Consider the following 24,767-nt stretch of genomic DNA (forward strand, 5'->3'; position numbering starts at 1 on the left):
CCAAAGTACCAAACTCTGGAATTCATTACCCAAGTATATCTAACACTCAGTTGAGTCTGTGTAAATATGTAATGTTGAGTATCTCCAAAGAGTAACGTGGAATGGCTAAGATTATCACCAATAATCTCCGATGGACAATGTATACAGAGAGTTCTGAAGAGTTTGACTGCTGGTTGCAGAAGTTTCAGTAAAGTTATTTGCATTCTACAAAGTCCAGGAATGCAGAGTGATTTTTGGCGAGAGAGTGAGCGCGCCTGCTCGTGGACTGAAAGAGGTGCCAAAGTGTGTCTCTCCTAGCCTTTCCAAACCCCAGATTTCTATTTCTGATCACTGACGCACTCCCAAGCTTGAAGAACGGAAGATGTGATGAGCTAGGGTTACCATTTTTTGTCCTCATAATAAGAGGACACTTGCCCTGCCCCGTTCACGGCCCCTGCCCTGCCCCTTTCACGGCCCCTGTCCCACCCCTTTCACGCCCCCTGCCCCACCCCTTTCAAACACTCGCCCTGCCCCTGATGCATATTCCCCTCCCCCGGTCACCCCCTCCTCCCCCGTCATCTCCACTCCCCCCTGTCACCTCCCCTCCCCTTACTCTACTATCCCTGGTGGTCTAGAGGTACCTCTTCGGGGCAGGAAAGAGCCCCCTCTTTCCTGCCCGGAGCGCTGCTGCCAGCTGCCCTGCATCCTGTGAGTCCGGCTCTCGGTGGTTCAAAATGGCCGCCGAGAGTTGAAGTCTCGCGAGGCTGCTTCAACTCTCGGCGGCCATTTTGAAACGCCGAGAGCCGGACTCATAGTACGCAAGGCAGCTAGCAGCAGCGCTCTGGGCAGGAAAGAGGGGGCTCTTTCCTGCCCCGAAGAATAAAAAGGTACCTCTAGACCACCAGGGATAGTAGAGTAGAGTAGGGGAGAGGAGTGGCCGCGCCCGCCAGCCAGCCCGTTTGTCCAGAAATCCGGACAAACGGGCAGGCTGGCCAAATCCGTTCGGACATGTCCTCAAAAAGAGGACATGTCCGGGTAAATCCGGACGTATGGTAACCCTATGATGAGCTGGGTGGAGACAGAATGGAGCACTGGGAGAGAAATAAGTTTACCCTGTGACCCGGATCTGGGGTTTTGCGGACCTGAGCTAGTAAAGGGGCGAGACCGGGGTTACACCCAGTAAAATCCCAAAGCTACAAAATAAAATCAGAAACAAAGGTTAAAATACTTCCTTCCCTGAGAAGCGTACTATCTGCTTTCCAGCAAAAATCCCTTTGACCTAGCACAGGAGCTTTGGGAGAGGGGTAGCTGGAAAAACAGACATACCAGAAAGGCTCACCAGGCAGCCTGGGAAGGAAGCTGCATCTGCTGGGAGATGTAGTGCAGAAACGTTGCTTCCCAGGTGGGAAAGGCACTAAGCTAATCAGCATAGCAGTTCCAGGAAAGGGGTGTGGCTGGAAACACTCTAGCAGGGCTAGCAGCCACTATAAGAAAGAACTGCCAAGGAGAGAAAGGGCTGAGAAACTGTGGAAGGAAAAAGCCTAGGAACATTATACTTGGTAGTCTAGGTGGGGTTTGGAATATCCCTGGTGTGTGAAAAGAGGTTTGGAATTGCCCTGAATTATAAAAGGGGGTTTGGGAATATCCCTGGTGTGTGTAATAAAGGGGTTTGGAATTGCCCTGGTGTGTAAAAGAAGGCATAGAACTGCCCTGAAGTAAAAGAAAGGGGTTTGGAATTGCCCTGGGTTGTAAAAGGAATTTGAGAACTGCCCTTGGTTGGGAAAAAAGCAACGTGTTTAAAGGGAAACTTGTGTGTTGTGTAAGGTATGTCCTGTAAGCTTGTAAGAAGGAATAAAGGTTTAATTAACTTTCTATTATATAATTGTGCTGAGAAGCCAAGAAATACTTTTGTTGCATTCTTACTCTCTGGAAGGTGAAGAAAGCAGCATTGTTTAACTGAATGAAAGTTGTGATATCCAGAATAAATTGTATTTTGTTTATTCCAAATGTTGTGAAGCCTTGGTTATTTGCTAAGCAGCTGCCTAGACCAGGGAGTGTGGCTGATACCTGTGGAGGTTAAAGTAGTGGGCAAGGTAGTTCAGCCCTAGTAGAAGGGGAGACCCTCCTGCACAGCTGGTTAGCTGAGTGTATGTATGATATAATTGATGGAGTGTTTAATAAAAATTATTTTTCAAATCCAAAAAAAAAAAAGAAGCGGAGATCCTCAGGGCCAGCCCTCTCCACTACATAAAGGTAAGACTCCATTCAAGCAGTCCTTAGCACCTGTCAAAGAGCGTCCACTAAGACGCCCCCTAGTGGTGACAATACAGAGGCGTAAAATCTTAAATCACTAAGGGGCCCTTTTTCAAAGCTGCAGTAAGCACTAATGCATGCTTACTGCAGCAAAAAAAAAAAAAAAATCACATACCATGGGGCGTGCATGCCATATATGCACACTACCCATACATTTAAAAAAATATATATTTGTTGTGGTGTAGGGGCATGTCTAGGGCAGAGTGGGCGTGTTCTGCACTAATCAGTTAGCACAGCTATATGGTCATGAGCTAAATGATTGGCGTAGGTTTAGTTCATGAGTCCCTACTGCCTACAAAACAGGTGACAATAGGGGCTCATGCACTAATGGCGAGTTGCCATTAGTGAAAAATTCAGAAAATTTGCCATTTTACCCCAGCAATAAAAATGGCCTTAGCGTACGGAAATGGCCCACGTAAGGGTGTGCTAAGGCCAGTTTTGGTAAAAGACCTTAGCACACCCTTTACCAGCTTTGGTAAAAGGGTTCCTTAATCACTTGAGTTAGTTTCAATATTGTTCTTCAAGTGTAAAAAAAAAAAAAAGAGTCAAGAGATGGATGTCCCCAGATATTTATTTATTTCCATGACTCATTAACTTTTGCAGAATTTGAGACTTTATTTTGACCAATCCTTTCTGCTTTCCCCTATCCACGTGTCAGAAATCTAACCTGTGGACTGCTGTCCTCCCTTCTCCAAAAATAATCCTTTAAAGCCAGTACTCTTACCTTGGAGATGTCAACCAAGGCATTTGCCTGATCCTGCAGCTTTCTATGCTTCAGCCTCTTTTGCCGAAATCTAAAAGAATCCAAGAAACTCATAAAGGCCCAAATCCACTGAACCTGAGAGATGATGAATCTAAGTCTGTCATCATTTTGTTTATAAGCTCTCATCAAGCAGAAGGCCTGGTCTTATTACAGTCTTGGCCTATGATTCAGGAATAATTCTGGCACTTGAATTAAAGACTTACTTCTCCTAATGATCCTCCATGTATGGTCTTGGGACCAGGCACTTAGACAGACCTCAATTTGTGAGGGATGGAGGGCTGAGCCTAGTGGGACCTCAAATACCTTCAGAAGCCTTCTTCCAATGCTGTTTGCCACCATGCTGCCTGCCCTGCTTCCCCCCGCAGTGCACATGCTGCTCGGTTTTGGTGAATTGAGCATGCTCAAAGCCTTGAACGTGCTCAATTTCAATAAAACCAAGTATGCGTGTCGGGGTGTGGGAACAGGCAGCACAGCGGCGAACAGCACTGGAGGAAGGCTTCTGCCAAACCAGCCGACCTTGGGGGCCCTGAATCCAATTCAGGTGGGCCCCAGGCCCCCAAGTGGCTAAGCCACTGCTTGGGACAATCTGATCTGCCTTCCCAGAACCCAGTAAATAGCAAGACATGTCTTAATGTGATTTTTTCAGTTAACAAATTAAGGGGTAGGTATTTAAACCAGGCAGGAGAGGCTCCTGCCCAGTTAAATAACACTGAGCAGGTTGGGAGCAAATATTCAGTGGTATAACCAGAGAGTGCCAAGGAATATCAGCTCTAATTGCTATAGCACTCTTCGGTCAGTGCTGTGGAGGTCTGAGGGTGGAGTCAGGGCAGACCTGAAAGACACCTGTGCACTTTCTGTGCCCTGATAATCAACCAGGCAAGTATAACCACATAAAAAGAAGTCCTAACTATACCAGTCTTTATCTTTGGATACTTATATTAGGGCCCATTTCACCACAGTGAGAAAAAGACAAAAAATAAAGAAAATCCAGTTTCCCATATGGTGTTAAGGGCACCCTTCCCTGTGAGTCAGTACTGATCCAGTTTCCTACATGGTGTTAGGGACACATTTTGAGTTGTTATGGCTCCCCTTCTGCTGTACTTACATCTGAATGGCTCTCAGCAGATTGCGCTGATGCTGCCGAATCTGCATACTCTCGCCCCTCTTCTTGTACTTGTGCAGCAGCCAGGCCTCTCCTAGAACATTGGCCGCCGCACATTTAATCTGCAAAATAAAAAAGCACCTGAGTCCACAGTCCACTGCTCTTCTCAGTCACTTCATCCCTCCTCCCCCCCTCCCTCCCCCTGCAGAAATCCTGTGGCAACAGAATTCTAAAATACCCTTAAGATAAAAGGGCTTGGAGAATGGTTGGCTGAGCGCCCAGGTTATCTTTGAATATCATGTGACCAAAAGTAAAACTCCTAATCTGATAACAGGTCTCCTAGACTGTGTCACCAGGCACCTATTTGTAAACTACTGAATAAATAAAGACACAGAATACAGGGCTACCAAACTGGGGGGGGGGGGGGGGGGGGTTCATTTTTGGTCTAAACTGAATTTGCAGATGAAATTTGCCACCCTGTTTCGGCCGAAACCAAAGCCAAAACTGAAACTTGCCCAACACTTCCCATTCAGGGCCAGATGCACTAAACTTAACAAGCCAGCAACGTGGTTTTTATACTGGTTCTAGCCAGTTTAGCGCACAAGTGGTAAACCGGGACATGCACAAAAGGGTTCTCTGAGCTATTTTCCTGTCACGGTAGCAGCTAACGAAAACGGAATGCAAATGAGCTAATTACTATTATGATGTGAATGCGATGCACTACTGTTTCCGACCCCATGCACCATGGAAAACCTAACGGGAGGTCTGCACCTCTCGTTGGGGATGCTGTGAGCGGGACCCATGCAGAGGAGGACGCCCATTGCAAAAATCGGAAGAAAAAAAAAAACGTCCAAGTGCTTGGCAGGGATGTCCTTTCAAGCGCCTAACACTTGGATGTCCTTCACTCAAAAGATAAAAAGAACGTCCCTGACGAACACTTGGACGTTTTTTTTTCTTCAGATTTTGTGATGGGCGTCCTTCTCTTGGATGTGCTTTTCTTACGTGCCCGAAAACCGCCGGAGAGAATCGGGGATCGGGACGTGCGAGGACGTCCAAATCAAAACTATTTGGACGTCACTTTCGATTATGCCCCTCCAGGTCTCTCTCAGCCAATCACAGCGTGTTTAGCTGTCACTGGTGTCAGCTAAATGCGCTGTGATTGGCTGAGAGAGACCTGGAGGGGCATAATCGAAAGGGACGTCCAAATAGTTTTGATTTGGGCATCCTCGCATGTCCCGATCCCCGATTCTCTCTGGCGTGGTCATTTTGGGCACGTAAGAAAAACACATCCAAGAGAAGGACACCCATCACAAAATCTGAAGGGAAAAATGTCCATGTGCTCATCAGGGACGTTCTTTTTTTTTGAGTGAAGGACGTGTATGAAGTCGTCTTTGGCATGCGCAGAGCAGCCAGCCTAAAGATTGGCTGCTCTGCGCATGCGCAGCTGGCCGACTGGCTTCCCCTCCTTAGGAAGGAAATCGCATGCAAATGAGCTAACAGCAAGCAGCTCATTTGCATGCAATTTCCTTCATGCATGCCCGTTTTTTACCGATTCACTAAGGGATCGGTAAGGGAAGGGCTCTTTCCGTGGAGTTAGTGCATCTGGCTGTCACTCTCTTCCCCCACCCCTCCCTGCTTCTTTCTCCAGTGCGTTTTTTCTAGCAAAAACGGTGCCGGTACTCAAATACTAGGCCACCCTTCAGGGGTGGGGTGATCACTAAGAGACCCACCCCACACTAGCCAGCAGGGCCGGTCTTAGCAAGTGAGGGGCCCTATGCAGACCAATTTGGTGGGGCCCCACCCTAGCCCCACCCACCCTAGCTCCTCCCCACCATAGCTCCGCCCCCACCCTAGCTCCGCCCCATTGATAAGATTATTCCATTTTTAGAACATTTTTTTATTTATGAAATTTCAAATAAAGACAAATGAAGCTAAACTTGTACAAAAAAACTGATTGAAATAATAAGCACAATGCTATCATGAAACCTCCCCTCCCCAGAAATTATTCAGTTCAAGTCCACTACAATTAGTAGTTCCAATTCTCATAACAAAGGAGAATAAAGGAAAAATATTAAGAAAAGATCCAGTACTTTCAAATTCCCTTATTACTCTGTAACCCATCATACCAGAGAGGCAAGTAGCCACATCAGTTACTAAATAGTTTGAACTGATTGTACCTACTTTATATCAGATTTTGCTACTTCATAATTTCCATTCTCAGATTTTAGCTTAGTAATCTTTTATTCCTGTGATTGCAGTCTAGCTTCCAAATGATTAATTCGAGGTGTCATATCATTAATTACTGGAAGCAGTGTTTTAGCTAAATCTGCTATTGCCATCCAAATTTTTATCAGGAGAAATATCTGCAGATCTATGTGAAAATAACCCAGATATGTTAGAAACAGCCTCTTCCAAGCCAGAAGATCTTACTTGCTCAGCTTCTCTAGCAACTAATGTTGTTGGGCCATATCCCTCTCAGGGAGGCAGACATTTCCAACCCTTGCACCGTCCGCAAGCGTCGTTAGATGAGAGAGATACTTCTCCTGATCTCCTGCCTGCATGGAATCCGATTTCAATTTGGCATAAGTGCACAACTGTTGGCGTCAGCAACGATGGCTCACCTCACGTCCTCACCACCTCCAACCAGGCTCCAGCTTTTCCCGCTCAGTGACTCCCGCCCTTGCATCCGGAAACAGGAAATACATCAGAAGGCGAGCCATTGAGCGGGAAGCTGGAGCCTGGAGGTGAGCCGTCGCTCTGCAACTCGCTGTCATCGCTGTCGGGGGCGGGGCCGTTGCTGCCTGGGCTGGCTCGCTGGCATCGCTCAGTTAGTCGCCGGGGTCCGGGGACTCGGGAGCTGACGGCGGGCTCAGTGGGCCCAAGCCGGGGGTGGGTGCCGCGCCGGTGGTGGCGGGAGCGGAGTGGCCGAGCCGCGGGAATGGGGATCATCTCAGGCGACTAAGGTGAGCAGCGGCGGAGGTTGGAGTGGAGGCACGAGCGAGGCAGAGTTGAGGCGCTGCGTGGGGCCCCCTTAGGTGCGCAGTGCGGGGCCCCCTTAGGCGCGGGGCCCTATGCGGTCGCCTTGGTCGCCTCTGCCTAAGACCAGCCCTGCTAGCCAGGCCCCCTGCAACCAGTCACAGAATCTATTACAAAGCAGAATTGGTGTCTAGAGCCTAAGCTCTTTCATTAAAACTTGGGGTCCATGGGTCAATTTTAGAAGACAACGGAAAAGGTGCCAGTACTCACTACCCCCAAGTACCCCCTCAAAAAAAGCCCTGCTCACCTCAACCTAAACCACAGGAGCTTCTGTTCCCACTTACTTCATTTGTCCCTCCCTGCCTCTTCCCTGAACATATGAAGCTCCTTGCCCAGGCCCACCCTTAGGCAACGCCACTGCTGTGCCCCCCCTGGGCCCACCTGTAGGCCACTCCTGGCCTACCTTACCATCTTGGTGGTCTAGTAGTGAGTTGGGACAGTAGTGATCCCCAGTTGCTCCATGGCTGCCATGATGTCCAGTGACAGTCTGGTGAGATTGCTTCTGGAGGTTGCAGCAGCCATTTTGAGATTGGAGCAGTGGCGTGGCCCAGACCCACCTGCTTTGGGCTCAGGCCCATCCAGTAGCAGCACACCTATGATGTGGCTGGCAGGGATTCCCAAGCCCCACCAGTTGAAAACTCCCAACAACTGTCCCTCCAGCAAGCAGCGACTGATACATACTGCTCGCACCAGCCCCACAGCCTTCCCTCTGACGTGTTCCCACATATGCACAAACAGAAAGTTGCATCAGTGGGAAGGCTGTGTGGCCAACATGAGCAGTGTGTATTAGTTGCTGCTCACTGCTAGTGGAAATCTGCTATTTAAAAGGTATGCGGGAGAGGGGGGATGTTCGAGAGATCATATGGCATGCAGGTGAGAGAAGGAGAGACCAAATCACCTGTGGAACAGGGCGGGGTTCTTCTGCCCATCCATCTTGTGCCCAGGCCCACCCAAAATTGTGTGTCTGGCTACACCCCTGGATTGGAGTCAGCACAGGCAGGAGGGACTGGGGATTGCTCCTGCCCCAACTCACCACTAGACCACCAAGGCAGTACAGTAGGTCCAGGAATGGCCTACGGTGGGTGTGTGGGGCTTCTTATGTTGGGAGTGGGGAGGGAGCATTTTTAGCTAAAACCGAAAGAAGGCCAAATACAGATTTGGGGCTGATTTTGGCACTGAAACCGAAATCTGGTTGGTCTTTAACATAGAAATTGCTGCTATAACAAAGCTGTGGACATTTATTCCTGCTTAGGAGTGGGTGTAAATATTTACATATTTTATAAAGTGCATATGCAACTTGTGACTCCATCTATGCTTCAGCCCCAAACACACACATTCTTGTCATTATATGTAATAGTACATACAGGGCAATTTTAAAAGCAGTATTTTAACAGTGTATACTGTCACATACTGTGAATACGCCCTTGTAAGACTACCCCTATAGAATGCGAAGCACAAAGCTGTGGCCTGGTTCAGTCCTCTTTGCTCAGCCCACTCACTGTGTGCAGTCTAATGTAATGTCACTTAATCTCCCTGCTACTCACACTTAAATTAGAAACAGCTGTCTAGGGGCAGGGACTGTGGTAGCCCAAATGAATAATATCATGCCCAGAGCCATGATGACTAACAAATTCTTACCACAATGCCAGATCTCTGAAAGCAGACGCCAAATGTGCCATATGGCCAGGAGATGCCTTTATCATTTTTTCATTTGGTTGCAATTAAAAAACAGAGAGAGTCAGAGGCACAGGATCGGTCCCTCCTGGAACAGGGAGGCTTTTATTTTCCTTTTCAATTATTGCCACTGTTATATTTAGCCTTCAGAGTTGCCAGTTTGGGTTAAGGAAGCAGGGCTGTTCCTGAGAGTAACACAGACACCCTTAGCTATGACCAATTCTTCCCTGGCAGGCAAGCCGGCACTGTGAGTAGGTCTCAAGCTGGGAGGAAGGAACAGTGTCTTCCAGCAGCTAAAGGAGGACCAAGGGCAGCAGTGAAGTCCTCAGGTGCTTCCTAGTTCACTGTCCTATTACTGTTTGAAGACCTGCTGTGTTAATCACCACATCTACGAGGTCCTTTCTGGTAGGTCCTTCACTAGGCCATTCTGACTTCCTGACATAAGCTCCACACCAGTTCCTGCTAGTGCTGTCATTCCTACCTGCTTCAGGTACTTTATATCCAGCATGAAGTTATGCACGTGCTTCTCGGCCTTACTGAATTCCAGCTTCTGAGCAGCCACCGCCACCAGCAGTGCCGTGCACCCAACGCCCTGGAACAGGAAAATCAAAGAAAGATGAGAAAGAGGAGGTGGGCCTGTTCACTCCTACATGCTCCAATGCTCCGCTCCCAGAGTAGGAAAGGGAAGTCGCAGCAGTAGACACCACCTATATGGGTACCGAACCTTGTCATAGGTGGTAACATAAGTGGGATCCTTAACCTGACTCCTTAGGAGTGGGCAGGGAGGAGTGCTGAGAACCTGCTAATCTGGGTTTGATTCCCACTGCGGCTCCCTGTGACCCTGGGCATGCCACAACCCCCACTTTACCCCAGGTACAAAAACATACAATTGTGAGTCTACACTCCTCTACTAGGAACAGAGAAAGCACCTGCATATAATATATGTAAACTGCTTTGATTGTACCACAGATAAACTGAGGAAGAGCATCAGATGCTTTTATTTGGGGTGAAACAATAAAGCAATGGTAGTGGCATCCAGACACAAGTTGGTGAACCTTCTATCTTATCATCTCTGCTAGAGTCGTTAGGGTAGGAATGGGCTGTCATTTGAAATGAATGTTGTTTGCTGATAAAAATGCACACTTTTAAAGAGTGTGCACCAGGGGCAGCCCAAGACAATGTGCGGCCTAAGGCAGAAAGTGAACTGCTGCCTCGGCACTTTGTAGCCCCCCCCCCCCCCCCCTGACTTTCCCTCTTCAACTCCCTTCCCCAAAATTGCCTTTCTTATTAAACAATTACCTTTTTTATTCTTGTTTTTCAAAAGAAGGTGACGGCAGCAACTCCAATAGGCTGCCCTGCTGCCAGTCCTGGCCCCTTCTCTGTACTGCAGGTAGCCCGCCTCCATGGAAACAGGAAATAATGTCAGAAAGGCGGGCCGCCCACAGTAGAGAGAAGGGACCGGGACCGGCAACAGGGCAGACTATGGGAGTTGCTGCTGCCGCCTTCCTTTCAAAAACAAGAAAAGAAAAGGTTATTTCGGGGAAAGGGGTTGGGGAGGGAAGGGTGGGGGGGTGATGCCACCTCATAAGAGAGGCACCTGAGGCCCATGCCTCAGGTGGCCTAATGGTAGGGCTGCCACTGGTGTGCACTATTTGGAAATAATGTGCACTGTCCCATAACATAAGACCATACTGGATCAGACCAATGGTCCATCTTGCCCAGATCCTGTTTCCAAACAGTGGCCAAGCCAGATCACAAATACCTTGCAGAAACCCAATTAGCAGCAACATTCCATGCTACCAATCCTTGGGCAAGCAGTTGTTTCCCCATGTCTGTCTCAATAACAGACTATGGACGTTTCCTCTAGGAACTAGTCCAAACCTTTTTTAACCCAGATAGGCTAACCACTGTTACCATATCCTCTGGCAAAGAGTTCCAGATCTTAACTATTCGTTAAGTGAAAAAATATCTCCTCCTATTTGTTTTAAAAGTATTTCCATGTAATTTACTTGAGTGTCCTCTAGCCTTTGTACTTTTGGAACAAGTAAAAAATCAATTTACTTCTACTTGTTCTACACCACTCAGGAATTTGAAGACCACAGTCATATCTCCCCTCATCCTTCTCTTTTCCAAGCTGAAGAGCCCTAACCTCTTTAGCCTTTCCTCATACGAGAAGAGTTCAATCTTCTTTATTATTTTGACTGCTCTTCTTTGAACCTTTTCTAATTCCGCTACATATTTTTGAGATACAGCAACCAAAACTGAACACAATACTCAAGGTGCGGTCGTACCATGGAGTGATACAAAGGCATTATAGTATTTTTAGTCTTATTTATTTATTGTTACATTTGTACACCAGGCTTTCCCACTCATGGCAGGCTCAATGCAGCTTACATATTATATACAGGTACTTATTTGTACCTGGGGCAATGGAGGGTTAAGTGACTTGCTCAGAGTCACAAGGAGCTGCCTGTGCCTGAAGTGGGAATAACTCAGTTCCCCAGGACCAGAGTCAACCACCCTAACCACTAGGCCACTCCTCCACCATCTCTTTCTTAATAATTCCTAGCATCCTTTTTACTTTTTTGGCCACCGCCGCACACTGAGCAGAAGATATCAGCACATTATCTACCTAGATCTTTTTCTTGAGTGCTGACCCCCAAGGTGGAATCTAGCATCAGGTAACTATGATTCAGATTATTCTTTCCTATATGCATCACCTTGCATTTGTCCACATTAAATTTCATCTGCCATTTGGATGCTCAGTCTTCCAATTTCCGAAGGTCTTCCTGCAATATTTCACTGTCCACACATGTTTTAACAACCTTGAATAGTTTTGCATCATCTACAAATTTAATCACCTCACTCATCATTCTGATTTCCATATCATTTATAAATATGTTAAATAGCACAGGTCCTAGTAGAGATCCCTGCGGAACTCCACCATTTAACCCTACCCCCAGTTTTTTGTCCAATAACCAATTCCTAGTCCACACCAGAACCTTGCCTCTTATCCCATGACCCTCTAATTTTCTCAGGAGTCTCTCATGAGGAACTTTATCAAAAGCTTTTTGAAAATCTAGATGCACTACATCAACCAGCTCACCTTTATCTACATGTTTATTCACGCCTTCAAAGAAATGAAGCAAGTTGGTGAGGCAAGACTTCCCTTGGCTGAACCCATGTTGACTCTGTCCCATTAAACCATGTTTGTCTATATGTTCTGTAATTTTATTCTTTATAATAGTTTCCACTATTTTGCACGGCACTGATGTCAGGCTTACCGGTCTGTGATTTCCCGAATCACCCCTTCAAACCTTTTTTAAAATAGGCATCATATTGGCCACCCTCCAATCTTCAGGTACTATGGATGATTTTAACGACAGGTTACATATTAGTAACAGCAGATCAGCAATTTCATGCTTCAGTTCTTTGAGTAGCAGGCAAAACAAACAGTGGATCCAAAAAAAGTCCTCTCACAATGAGTGTCTTCCTGAACAAGGTCTTTATTGAAAGTAACACAGTTGACCCGACATGTGATGTGTTTCGGCCGAAAAGGCCTGCGTCAGGGGTCTAATAATATCTGAAGAAAAAAATGCCTTGTGAGTCAGATGAACAACAGCACATGAGCTGCGTGTACGAGACAGCGCTATGCTGCTCTATCTTATGCAAAGAGTATCAAACAGATAAAAAGCCAACAATAAAAAAGATTTTTTACCGGAAGTGGAAATGACATCACTGGGTGTGATGTCATTTCCACTTCCGGTAAAAAACTTTTTTATTGTTGGCTTTTTATCTGTTTGATACTCTTTGCATAAGATAGAGCAGCATAGCGCTGTCTCGTACACGCAGCTCATGTGCTGTTGTTCATCTGACTCACAGGGCATTTTTTTCTTCAGATATTATTAGACCCCTGACGCAGGCCTTTTCGGCCGAAACACGTCACGTGTCGGGTCAACTGTGTTACTTTCAATAAAGACCTTGTTCAGGAAGACACTCATTGTGAGAGGACTTTTTTTGGATCCACTGTTTGTTTTGCCTGTCATGGGTTCCCCTGTGGAGAGCTCACCTTCTGTGGGCATTTGCTCAGTTCTTTGAGTACCCTTAAATCAGTGGCGTAGCAAGGGTGGGGCGGTGGGGGCGGTCCGCCCCGGGTGTCAGCGGGTGGGGGGGGTGCTCCGTCGTCTCCTGCCACCACACTGACTTTTTTAAAATCCACGCAGTGACGCAGGCAGCGCCTCGCATCTGCCCTGCGTGTGCCGTAAAGAAGAAAATCGCGTCGCTGGCGTCGGGCCTTCACTCGCTGTGTCCTGCCCTCTTCTGAGGTAACTTCCTATTTCCTCGAGGGCCCGACGCCAGCGACACAATTTTCTTCTTCACAGCACACGCAGGGCAGACACGAGGCGCTCCCTGCGTCGCTGCATGAATTAAAAAAAAAAGGCAGGGTGGTGGCAGGAGAAGAGGGCTCTGTCGGCTCTAAACAGAGGGGGGAGGGGGAGGGGGAGCTCAGAGGGGAGAAGGGGATTGGGGAGGGTGGGGGAGCTTAGAGGGGTGCTCAGAGGGCAGAAGGGGATTGGGGATGGGTGGGGGAGCTCAGAGGGGTGCTCAGAGGGCAGAAGGGGATTGGGGAGGGTGGGGGTGCTCAGAGGGGTGCTCAGAGGGCAGAAGGGGATTGGGGAGGGGTGGGGAAGGGATGGGGAGCTCAGAAGGGTGCTCAGAGGGCAGAAGGGGATTAGGGAGGGGTGGAGGAGCTCAGAGGGGTGCTCAGAGGGTAGAAGGGGATTGGGGAGGGGTGGGGGTGCTCAGAGGGGATTGGGGAGGGGTGGGGGAGTGCTCAGATGGGAGAAGGGGTCTGAAGCTGGAACTGGGGTCTGACAAGGGGGCAGGAAGGAAAATGGGTCCATGCCTGGGGCAGGTGGGAGAATGGGTCTGGGGCTGAAAAGGGGGGATGCAAGGCATGTGGTGGATGAAGGGGGCTGGAACTGGGGGCTGAAAAGAGGGGGCAGAGAGAGAGAGGGGACAGACCCTGGATGGAAGGGGGGCATGTGAGGGAGGGCAGACCCTGGATGGATGGGAGGGCAGATGGATTGAAGGGGCAGAGAGAAATGGCAGATGGTGGGTGGAAGGGGGAGAGAGAAAGAGGGCAGACTGGGGCAAATGGTGGATGGAAGGGGCAGAGATAGAGGGCAGATGTGGATGGAAGGAAAAGAGACAGGGCAGATGTTGATGAAAGGGGGAGGGAGAGATGGCAGACTGGGACAGCTGGTGGATGGAAGGGGCAGAAATAGAGGGCAGATGTGGATGGAAGGGAGAGAGAGAGGGCAGACAGTGGATGGAAGGGGCAGAGAGAGAGGGCAGACAGTGGATGGAAGGGACATTAGAGAGGGCAGACACTGGATGGCAGAGAGAGAGCGAAGACAGATGCTGGATGGAAGGAAGACAGTGAAAAGAAGATGAGGAAAGCAGAAACCAGAGACAACAAACTGTAAATAAAATATATATTTTATTTTTTTGCTTTAGGATATAGTATTGTAGCTGTGTTAATAAATGTTTATAAATAGAACATGTAAATAAGATAATCTTTTTATTGGACTAATTTTAATACATTTTGACTTAACTTTCAGAGAACAAAACCCCCTTCCTCAGGTCAGGATAGGATACTGTAACAGTACTATACTGTATTGACCTGAGGAAGGAGATTTTGGCCTCTGGAAGCTAAATGTATTAGTCCAATAAAATGGTATTATTTTATTTTCTGTATTTGTTTTATTTCTATTTGTTAATTTGTAAAGTGGTGATTGGTATTTGTTAGTTTTTTCAAATTTACGTCTGCTGTCTTTATATTATGCACAGTACTAGGGGACATTTTCTGTTTCTGTGGTGTTGCATTGTATGCAGAGTCTGGCATCGGGGGTTCAGTTTAATTTTTGTCTAAATAGGAAGTTTATGATTACGTATTCTATAGTGGATTAGGGTGTATCTGTGTTTGTGAAAAAGACATGGCTTTCAGTTGGCATTGACTGTGCAGGATTGACGATCTGTACTAATTTGTCTGTTTTTGTTTTACAATAGGTGAATTGATGTTCTAGTGCTCACTGTAGTGTTTAAGATGCTTTCCTTTTCCTTGTGTGACTCATACAAATTACTGCTTATGGTATGGTAGAATTGCTCTATAGGTCCTGACTGTTTTGTATTCTCGGTATGCCTAGTACTGGATTTTTTTGGGAGGGGGTGTTAAAAAATGACCGGCCCCGGGTGTCAACTACCCTAGCTACGCCACTGCCTTGAATGTATGCCATCCGGTCCAGATGATTTACTACTCTTTAATTTGTCAATTTGTTTTTTTACATCTTCCAGGTTCACCAAGATTTCTTTCAGTTCCTCCGCATCATCATACTTGAAAACCATTTCCGTTACAGGCAGATCTCTACATCTTCTTCCATAAAGACAGAAGCAAAGAATTCATTCAGTTTCTCTGCTATGTCCTTGTCCTCCCTGAGCGCCCCTTTTTGCTCCTTCGTGATCTAATGGTCCCACGGATTCCCTTGCATGCTTTCTGTTTTTGACGTACCAAAAAAAGTTGTTACCGTGAGTTTTAGCCTCTGAGGCAAGTTTCTTTTCATATTCTCTTTTAGCCTTCTTTATTAATGCTTTGCATCTGACTTGCCAGTGAGTAGGTTGTTTCTTATTTTCTTCATTTGGGTTCTTTTTCCATTCTTTGAAGGACAATCTTTTGGCTGTGATAGCCTCTTTTACTTCACCTTTTAACCATGCTGGCTGTCATTTTCTCCTCTTTCCACCTTTGCAAATACACAGAATGCATCTGTACTGGGCTTCCAAGATGGTATTTTTGAATGACATCCATGCCTGATTTAGTCTCCTAACCTTAGCAGCTGATCCTTTTAGTTTCTTTTTAACCATTTTCCTCATTTTATTATAGTTGCCCTTTTGAAAATTAAATGCAGCTACAGTAGATTTCCTTTGCAGGTTCATCCCAGATAGTAGCTCAAACTTCATCATGTTATGATCACTGTTTCCCAGGGGACCCAACACCTCCACCTCTTGCACTATGCTCTGCACGCCACCAAGGACCAGATCCAAAATGGCTCCCCCTCTTGTCGGTTCCTGGACCATATCAGGGTAATTGAAATCACCCATTATTACAGCACTGCCCAATTTGTCAGCTTTCCTAATCTCTGTAAACATTTCTTCACCTATCTGTTTGTTCTGTCGTACAGTAGTATAGCCCTACAAGAATACTCCTTCCCATCACACATGGAATTTCTATCCATAATGATTCCATGTTGCTATCTGTTTCATGTGGAATGTTTATTTTATTTGACTCAACTCCCTCTTTAACATATAGTACAACCCCCCCCCCCCCCAATTTGATCCTGTGTATCATTGCGATACAATTTGTACCCTGTTAGCACAGTGTCCCATTGATTGTCCTCTTTCCACCAAGTCTCTGAGATGCCTATTATATCTATCTCATCATTTAATGCTATATACTCTAACTCTCCCATCTTATTTTTTAGGCTTATAGCATTTGTATACAGGCACTTCAAATTATTATTAATAGTGCATGCGCATATGTGCACAATGGCTTGTGCATACATAACTATCAGGAAAGACTGCGCACTAGGTCCAAATAGCATGCAGTCTTCAAGAAAAGTGTGAAGTATGTACATATGGCCAGATTCTATAAATGGTGCTCAGAAATAGAAACCGGAAAATATTGGTGCCAAGCGCGATTCTATAAAGGGTGTATGCCCTTTATAGCCTCACGCTTAGTGACGATTCTCATGCCCTAACTTTGAGTGCCAGACTTACGCCTGCTGAAACCTGGTGTAAATGCTGGCACTTAAGTTAGGCGCCAAGGCAGTATTTTGTAACAACGCATGTAACCTTTTGGAAGGTCCCTGAGACGACCATGCCCCTGCCATGCCCACGCCCCCTTTTCAGTTACATGCCATAGGACAGTGGTTCTCAAACCTAATCCTAGAGGCACCCCAGTCAGTCAGGTTTTCAGGATAACCACAATGAATATTCATAGAGAGAGATTTGCATGCAGTGGAGGCAGTACATGCAAATATCTCTCATGAATATTCATTGTGGATATCCTAAAAACCTGACTGGCTGAGAAGCCTCCAGGATTAGGTTTGGGAACCACTGCTATAGGAGCTAGGCGTACTACCTTATAGAATATCGTACAGCCAGATGTACATGCAAATTCTAATAGGTGCCAATTAATATTAATAATTGGTTGCTGGCACCTAATTATTGACAGTTATGAGCTTGTTATTCAATTAACTTGTATGTGCATCTTGGGTGCATGCCTAAATTTGAGTATGCAAATCTGGACACCATATATACAATCTGGGGGAGAGTGTGCACTCTTAGTGGCATCTGTTTTGAAATGAAGAAAAAAAAATTAAAAAGCAAACACCACCACAATTTTTTTCTGGCTGTCCATCCCTAGCTTAGAGCTCCTGACTCTTGAATGTTTTTTTGATAATTGGATTTTTATGATGAATCCCCATATATTATGCATCACCTTTTAAATTAGCATTACATATTTCAACCCTACATGTCAAGTTAGCTATGGTCAGTCTTCTTTCAAAGGAAAGAACTCGCACAGGTAAAACATCTTGCTTATTATCTCCTGAAACTATAGACATTTTTCCCGACATGAATGCAGACATTCCAAATGTCTCTTATTCATAATCTTTTCTGATCTGGATCAAATATCAGTAGCTAAACAACTTTCCCCACTCTTAAAATGCCATTGTGTCTGGAAATGGGAGGTGAGGGCTGGCAACGGCAATATTTCCTTGGGAGAGCAGACAGGAATAACTGGGCAGACTGCATGGATGTTTTTCTGCCATCATCTATTATATTAGTAAAACACCAGATGTATTTTAGAAATGGAACCTTACAATTAGGTGTGCTCAGCACAAACCCATTGGGCATAGCTCTATGTTCAAGAATGATCTCTGGGGCTACAGAAACAATAAGATGATGGGTTCAGTGGGCTGGGAAGGGGGTAGAGGGGCATATAATCAATTTTTCAGCTCTCCATGTCTCTGATTCCCACACTGGTTCCTGTTTCTGGTGGGTGTTGACATAATATGTCCACTGCTTGCAAACACAGGGTAGAAGGAACTGTCATTAATGATGAACAATAGCAAAATGTAACACTTGAGGTAGCTGTGGTTTCTTAAATGGATATACCATGGTATTTACGCATCACTCTCCTCTCTTCACTGACCTGAAGACTTGGCTCTTCCTAGCTTCCTGGGACTCTTGCTCATTTATCCTGAATCCCCTTTCTCTTATGGATAGCAGGACCTTCTCCTGGGGAACTGCTGTTGTTCTCTCTCTCCTTCCTCTCCTTGGTTTAGATATCAGGGTCCCTCCAGTCTTTGTGTTTTGTCTCCACACCTTGTGAGCTCAGCGGCTCCTCTGGCTTGGGCTTGTCCAGCATTCAGGCGAGCTTGGTAGAAAAGGAACCCTTTCACGTAGCTGCTTCCACACTGTACCTGAGGTAATGGGGGTCCAGGTTTGGGTATAGAGTCTGATCGTCCAGGCCAGCTCACAGCAGTGAGTAGCCATCTTACTCTTCTTTCACTTATTGAAATAGAGTGTTTCCTTATTCCAGGCCCAGCTACCTGAGTGAAGTAGATCTTTTCGGGGCAAGCTGCTCCCTTCTGTCTTTTCCCTCCAAAACCATACGTATATATAACTTCACCAACTACCCTTCAAGTCCCTCCTATAGGGGTTGGGCTTAATAGCAGCTTTATGGAAAGTACTGGATTTGGTAAGGGACAAGAAGGGGGCAGCCACTCTGCCTGTGTGAGGGCACCTGCAAAAAGTTCTCATATAGATCCCTGAGGCCTTGAATCACTCTTTTTCCTCAGAGTAAATTCCATTTACTTCTACTTGCAAACTGTCTCCTCCCCCCCCCCCCCCCCTGCCAGGCTGCGCAGTTCATTTATAAGCCTTATGTGAGGGACAGTACAAAAGCTTTGTTGAAATTTAAGTGTACTCCCATGATCTAATTTGCTGTTCACCCAATCAAAGCAACTGATCAGATTTATCTGACATGCAGGCTCATTTTCGAAAGAGAAGGATGCCCATCTTTCGACACAAATTGGAAGATGGGCGTCCTTCTCCCAGGGTCAGCCGATTTTGGACATCCCCAACTGCTTTCCGTTGCAGGGACGACCTAATTTCAAGTGGGCGTATCGGAGGCATAGCAAAGGCGGGACTTGGGCATGCCTAACACATGGACGTCCTCGACCCATAATGGAAAAAAAAAGGGCGCCCCTGATCAGCACTTGGACGACTTTACCTGGTCCTGTTTTTCTTATGACCAAGGCACAAAAAGGTGGCCGAAATGACCAGATGACCACCGGAGAGAATTGGGGATGACCTCCCCTTACTCCCCCAGTGGTCACTAACCCCCTCCCACCCTCAAAAAACATCTTTCAAAATATTTTTTGCCAGCCTCTATGCCAGCATCAGATGTCATACTCAGGTCCATTACAGCAGTATGCAGGTATCTGGAGCAGTTTTAGTGGGTGCAGTGCACTTCAGGCAGGCAGACCCAGGCCCATCCCCCTCCCTACCTGTTACGTTTGTGGAGGAAACAGCGAGCCCTCCAAAACCCACCAGAAACCCACTGTACCCACATCTAGGTGCCTCCTATGGCTATGGTAGTGGTGTACATTTGTGGGTAGTGGGTTTTAGGGGGGGGGGTTTGGGGGGGGGCTCAGCACACAAGGTAAGGGAGATATGTTCCTGGGAGCATTTTATGAAGTCTACTGCAGTGCCCCCTAGGGTGTCCGGTTGGTGTCCTGGCAAGTGCACTACAAATGCTGGCTCCTCCCACGACCAAAGGGCTTGCATTTGGTCGTTACTGAGATGGGCGTCCTTGGTTTCCATTATTGCCGAAAATCAGAAACGACCAAGTCTAGGGACGACCATCTCTAAGGACGACCAAAATTTCAAGATTTGGGCGTCCCCGACCGTATTATCGAAACGAAAGATGGACGTCCATCTTGTTTCGATAATACGGGTTTCCCCACCCCTCCATCGGAACGTTTTACAAGGACGTCCTCAACAAAACTTGGGTGTCCCTTTCGATTATGCCCCTCATGGTATCCCTTTAGTAAACCCTCAGATCCAGCATCCTACCGGATTCAACATACTTTGGAGTTAATATTAAAAAAACACTTAGCCTGATAGCAGGTGCTGTTAACTGTATAATGGCCAGTGAGAGGGATATTCATTAACAGTAAGTGGATAGTATCACTGACTATTTCCTTTGACTGCCTCAGCACTATCTGGACAGTGCAGGGTATATGTTCTATTTGGCATCTATGGCTGGCATCATGATTGTTGTGGCTGTCCAGGTCTTGCCACATCCGAGTATGTGGAACCAATGTCTCAGCCATCGTGTCGTGGCTGTCTTCAGGGTAGCTGTGTGAGGTCTGCAGTTTGTCTTTATTTAGTGAGTTCTCAAACCTGATTGGTTGGGTTTTTAGATGGGTTGTTTCCTCAGGAAGGCAGAAGATTTTGGAGGGAAATTGAGGCGGGAAAGACCATTGGTCACAAATTTGAATTTTGGCAGGAAAGATTGTTGGTCACAAGTTTGAATTTTGGCAGGAAAGTCTGTAGATCATAAGTTTGAATTTACATAGTGGGCTCCAAATCAGATTTGAGAACTCACTATATAAAGACTAATTGCAGATCTCACAGCACACACAACGGCAACAACAGTGCCAGGGTGGTTTATGAGCCGAGCCACATGTTATTCAGTTAACGACCATAGTCAGATATTATTTTGTGTATGTTATTTTGTGCCTCACCCAGAACAATAGGTGGGTAGGTTATAAATATTTTAAATAAATAGAAAAGCCTGTCCTAACTAGCCATTTAGCTGTCTGTGTAGTAAACTGAATATGTCCTCTAACCAGATAGCACTTCCAGGTCGGCTCTGAAACCGGTTAGTCAGTGCCAGCCAGTGGAATACCTGATTTCAATGTAACCACAGCAGCTGGAATTTTGACTAAACACTGTCATGGTTCAATATTAATCCCCAATTTTTTTTAAATCATTTATTTATAATTTTTAATTTTACAAGGGTCACTTGCAAACAGTAATACAGAGATGACTGCACATTAATACAATATAAGAAGAAAACAATCCCAACTAGATATATGGATTATATACAATCTTTCTCTTTCTTAGACCACAAAGTGAAGAAAAATAGGGAGAGTGAAATAAGACAAGGAGATCAATTAAACAGTAAACAGTAAAAAGAAAACATGGTATTAACCTGATTATCCCCAGATATTACTCATCTAATTCATTATTCCACATTGATCATCTGGTTGGCTTCTTCAAGACCAAATACGGTGTATAGTAAATTCATTTCATTGAGAACATACTTATTGTCCAGATTTTAGTTAGAAATAATACATCTGATTACATTCTCTCTCTTTTAAAAACCAGAAATTATTTAACAATACATATACTTAAGTCTCTAATTCAAATCCCACTGATTAAAGCAATCCCAGTTTTCACAGGCTTCACTCCTTTCAAAGTAATAATTAAGGAAATATTTCTGAGGAAAACTTTAGGAGTCATACCTGGAACTCTGGGAAAAACAATAATCTCGACATTAAACATCTACAATAACATCCACCTTATCATTCAAAGTTTCTGGTCCATTATCATTTTCAGGATCATTAATCCCCAATTTTTAAATTTTATTTTCTTATATTTGATATTCATCTTTCTGTTATCATATATCAAAGCAGCAGCGTAGCCAAAGTGGAGTCTTGGGGGCCTGGGTCTCCTCCACCCCAAATTGAGACACCGTCTTCTGCTTTGGCTGGCGGGAATCCTCAAGTCCTGTCAGTAGAAGCCCCCCCCCATGTTTGTTTTTTTGTGAAACTGAGCATGCGTGAGGGAGGCCCATCCCCTGCACATGTGGGAAAACCAAGCATGCGCAGGAGGCAGGCCTCTCCTATGTACACTCAGTTTTGGAAAACTGAGCATGCACAGGGTTGGGGGCCTTGTGTGGCAGCAGTCCATGAAAAGCATCAGGCTTTGGCTGGAGGAGGGCTTCCGCTGGTGGGGCTTAGGGCCCCCATCAGCTCAGGTATGTGGGGTCACACAGGGGGAGGGGATTTTGAGCCCCCCCCCCCCAACACTTTGGGCTCAGCCCCCCTCCAAACCTGAGGTCTGGCTATGCCCCTGCATCAAGCTATTATAATTATCGCAACAACACTAAAATCATACAATATGAACACAAATTAAGTACAACAAAGCAGATACCTCCCAATTTGCACTGACTGAATCATCCCTCCTCAGCACAGTGCCTTCCCGTATTACCTCCTGCCCGCCCTTCCTTCCTCCTCATTCTTTAAATATCTTTTCAGTTCACTTATTAAATTTGTCGGTAGCTGGCACTTTACTATTCTTTCTTTCAGTTAGTTTGCATTATTTCCCCCACTGCTGAGATGAGGCTAATGAGAATACAATTTTCAGAGCAAAACAAGGGTAGGGCAGGACCAATGGACTTCCACAAAGGAGCTCAAGCCAGAGGACGCAAAATTATATGCCAAATTTATTGTCCAACAAAATTGTAAAATAGCACCCAAACGTCTATCAAATGCGTCACGGAACTGTGTTTCGGCAATTCAATGCCTCCCTCAGGAGTCAATATGTCCAAGTGATAATGAAATAACAATGTTCAGAACTGGAGCGCTACAGTGCACACAACTGAGCTTCAAAAATACTGGATCAAGTTTCCATACAACGGTGCTGATACGCGCCAAGTAAAGACGCACTGCTGTATGGAAACGTGATCCAGTATTTTTGAAGCTGCAGTTGTGTGCACTGTGGAGATCCAGTTGTTCTGAATATTCTCATTTCATTATCACTCAGACATATCGACTCCTGAGGGAGGCAACAATTACAATCTTTTAACAATACATGGTTAAACAGTCGTGATATAAATATCCATTATCCTATGCAGCATGTGATAACGCAAATTAATTTTTACATCAGCAAAGTTTCACGACTGAAGTATGCATAAAAGATACTGATCACAATTCCTTTTTACATTTTTCAGGCAACCATCCTATAGCGATCAAAGTCTGCCATTTTCTCAATTTTACGCTACTGTAGGATTTGCAGTCAAACAGAGACATTTCGAAATCAAACAATGGCATTAAAACACAAGCAATCGCAGCATATACTCGTGCCAAATACAATCATAGAGAAGCTCTCCTCCAAACCACCAAGAAGAATATAAGAGAACCAAATTTACAGACATGTATACTAAAATATACGCATGGTACAGCACAAATAACTCGGATCGTGAAACGACATTGGAGAATTATACAAATGCATCCAACATTTGAAAATAATCTTTTAAGAATAGCATACACTAGGGGAAAAAATATAAGAGAACTCGTACAAAATCAAGTTCCACCAGCACAACCATAAACAATGTGGTTCCTGTAGATTTTGCCCCCAAATGATAACAACGGATGTTTTTATAAACTGCGTAGACAACAAACAATACAAATTGAATAGATGACAGATTGTAACAGCACATATATGATTTATATTCTGATCTGTAACTGTCACAAAATATACATGGGGAAAACGACCAGAAGGCTCAAGCAACACCTTAGTGAACATAAACATAACATCACCCACGGAAAATTAAAAGCCCCTACAGTAGCGCATAGCACAGCCAAACAGCATCAATTTGAAGATTACACCTGTGTAGTGGGGGGGTCACGTGATGACTGCTTCCTGAGCAGCAGCAAGAAGGAAGAGCTCCCCAGACTTCTTCACAAAAATCGGCTAAATACCAGATTATTATGCACCCCGAAGAACAATAGGTTAGTGAGAAGGGAGCGTGAGTCGCAAACAAGAATTCACCTATAGTTCGAGTGAGGGGCAGGCCGGTATGCCCACAAGAAATCAGAGCGGCCTAAAAAACAAACCCACAACAGCGTGGAAGCTGAACAAGATGGCGTTGACTCCAGAGCTTGTGGCTGGGCCTGAGAAAAATGCGGGAGAATGGGCGAGAGAAATCTCGTCGACGGTGACAGCAGCGTTGGAGGATCGACTAAATAAAATTCACTCTGCAGTCGAGGAAATTAACGAAAAATTCGACATGCAGGCACGCAAGCTGACGGAGGTGGAACAACGTGTAGCTGCAGCACTCAAAGAACAAGTTGAGGAGCAGGAGAATCGGAACCGTTGTAACAACTTACGGGTTGTTGGACTGCCTGAGGCGGTGAAAGAAGCAGATCTATATAAATTCTTCAGCAACTGGCTGCCAACGCAACTAGGCCTCGGGGGAGGCGCGGGCACATGGCAGTGGGACCGCGCGCACCGAATCGGGGCCAGAAGAGAGGGAGATGGTAGTCCCCGAACAGTGATCGCGCATTTTACCAGCTGGCGGGAGAAAGAAACATTGTTGAAGCAAAGCCGCTCGGGACAGGCAAAATTGGAGTACGAAGACCACACACTCCTGCTATTCAATGATTACTCATCTTCGGTGGCGCAGCTTCGGCGAGCAATGGCCCCAACTTGCACCCAGCTATACAACAAGGGCATCAGGTTCTCGCTTTTTTATCCGGCAAAGTTAAGAGTGTGGTACGGAGGGAAGAGCTTGGTGTTTTCAGGAGTGTCGGAGGCCAAGGCATTCATGGAGGGCTTGAACCAGGAGGGCCCGAGAGAGCATAATCAGTGACTGTGATGCTGTGATGTTATCGGAGCGGGAAGGAGCGAGTGGCTGGCAATGGCTTTGTTCTTTGTGTTTTTGGGTTAAACCCCATTTAAACAGTGCCTAGTTGGAAAAGCATG

At 45.8% G+C, this 24,767-nt stretch overlaps 1 protein-coding gene across 3 annotated transcripts in view; it reads right to left on the reverse strand.

Moving 5' to 3' along the window:
• KCNN4 (potassium calcium-activated channel subfamily N member 4) overlaps positions 1-24,767 on the reverse strand; it is a 141,376-nt gene that overhangs the window by 11,347 nt on the left and 105,262 nt on the right. For all 3 annotated transcript variants that reach the window (XM_030211696.1, XM_030211695.1, XM_030211694.1), the window contains 3 exons: positions 9,349-9,459; positions 4,161-4,279; positions 3,017-3,086 (listed from right to left, as the gene is read on the reverse strand). In XM_030211696.1, the coding sequence (XP_030067556.1) occupies positions 3,017-3,086; positions 4,161-4,279; positions 9,349-9,459 (300 nt within the window). The remainder of the gene's footprint in view (positions 1-3,016; positions 3,087-4,160; positions 4,280-9,348; positions 9,460-24,767) is intronic.

Source organism: Microcaecilia unicolor, chromosome 8 (assembly GCF_901765095.1).
Source record: "Microcaecilia unicolor chromosome 8, aMicUni1.1, whole genome shotgun sequence".
Taxonomy (NCBI): Eukaryota; Metazoa; Chordata; class Amphibia; order Gymnophiona; family Siphonopidae; genus Microcaecilia; species Microcaecilia unicolor.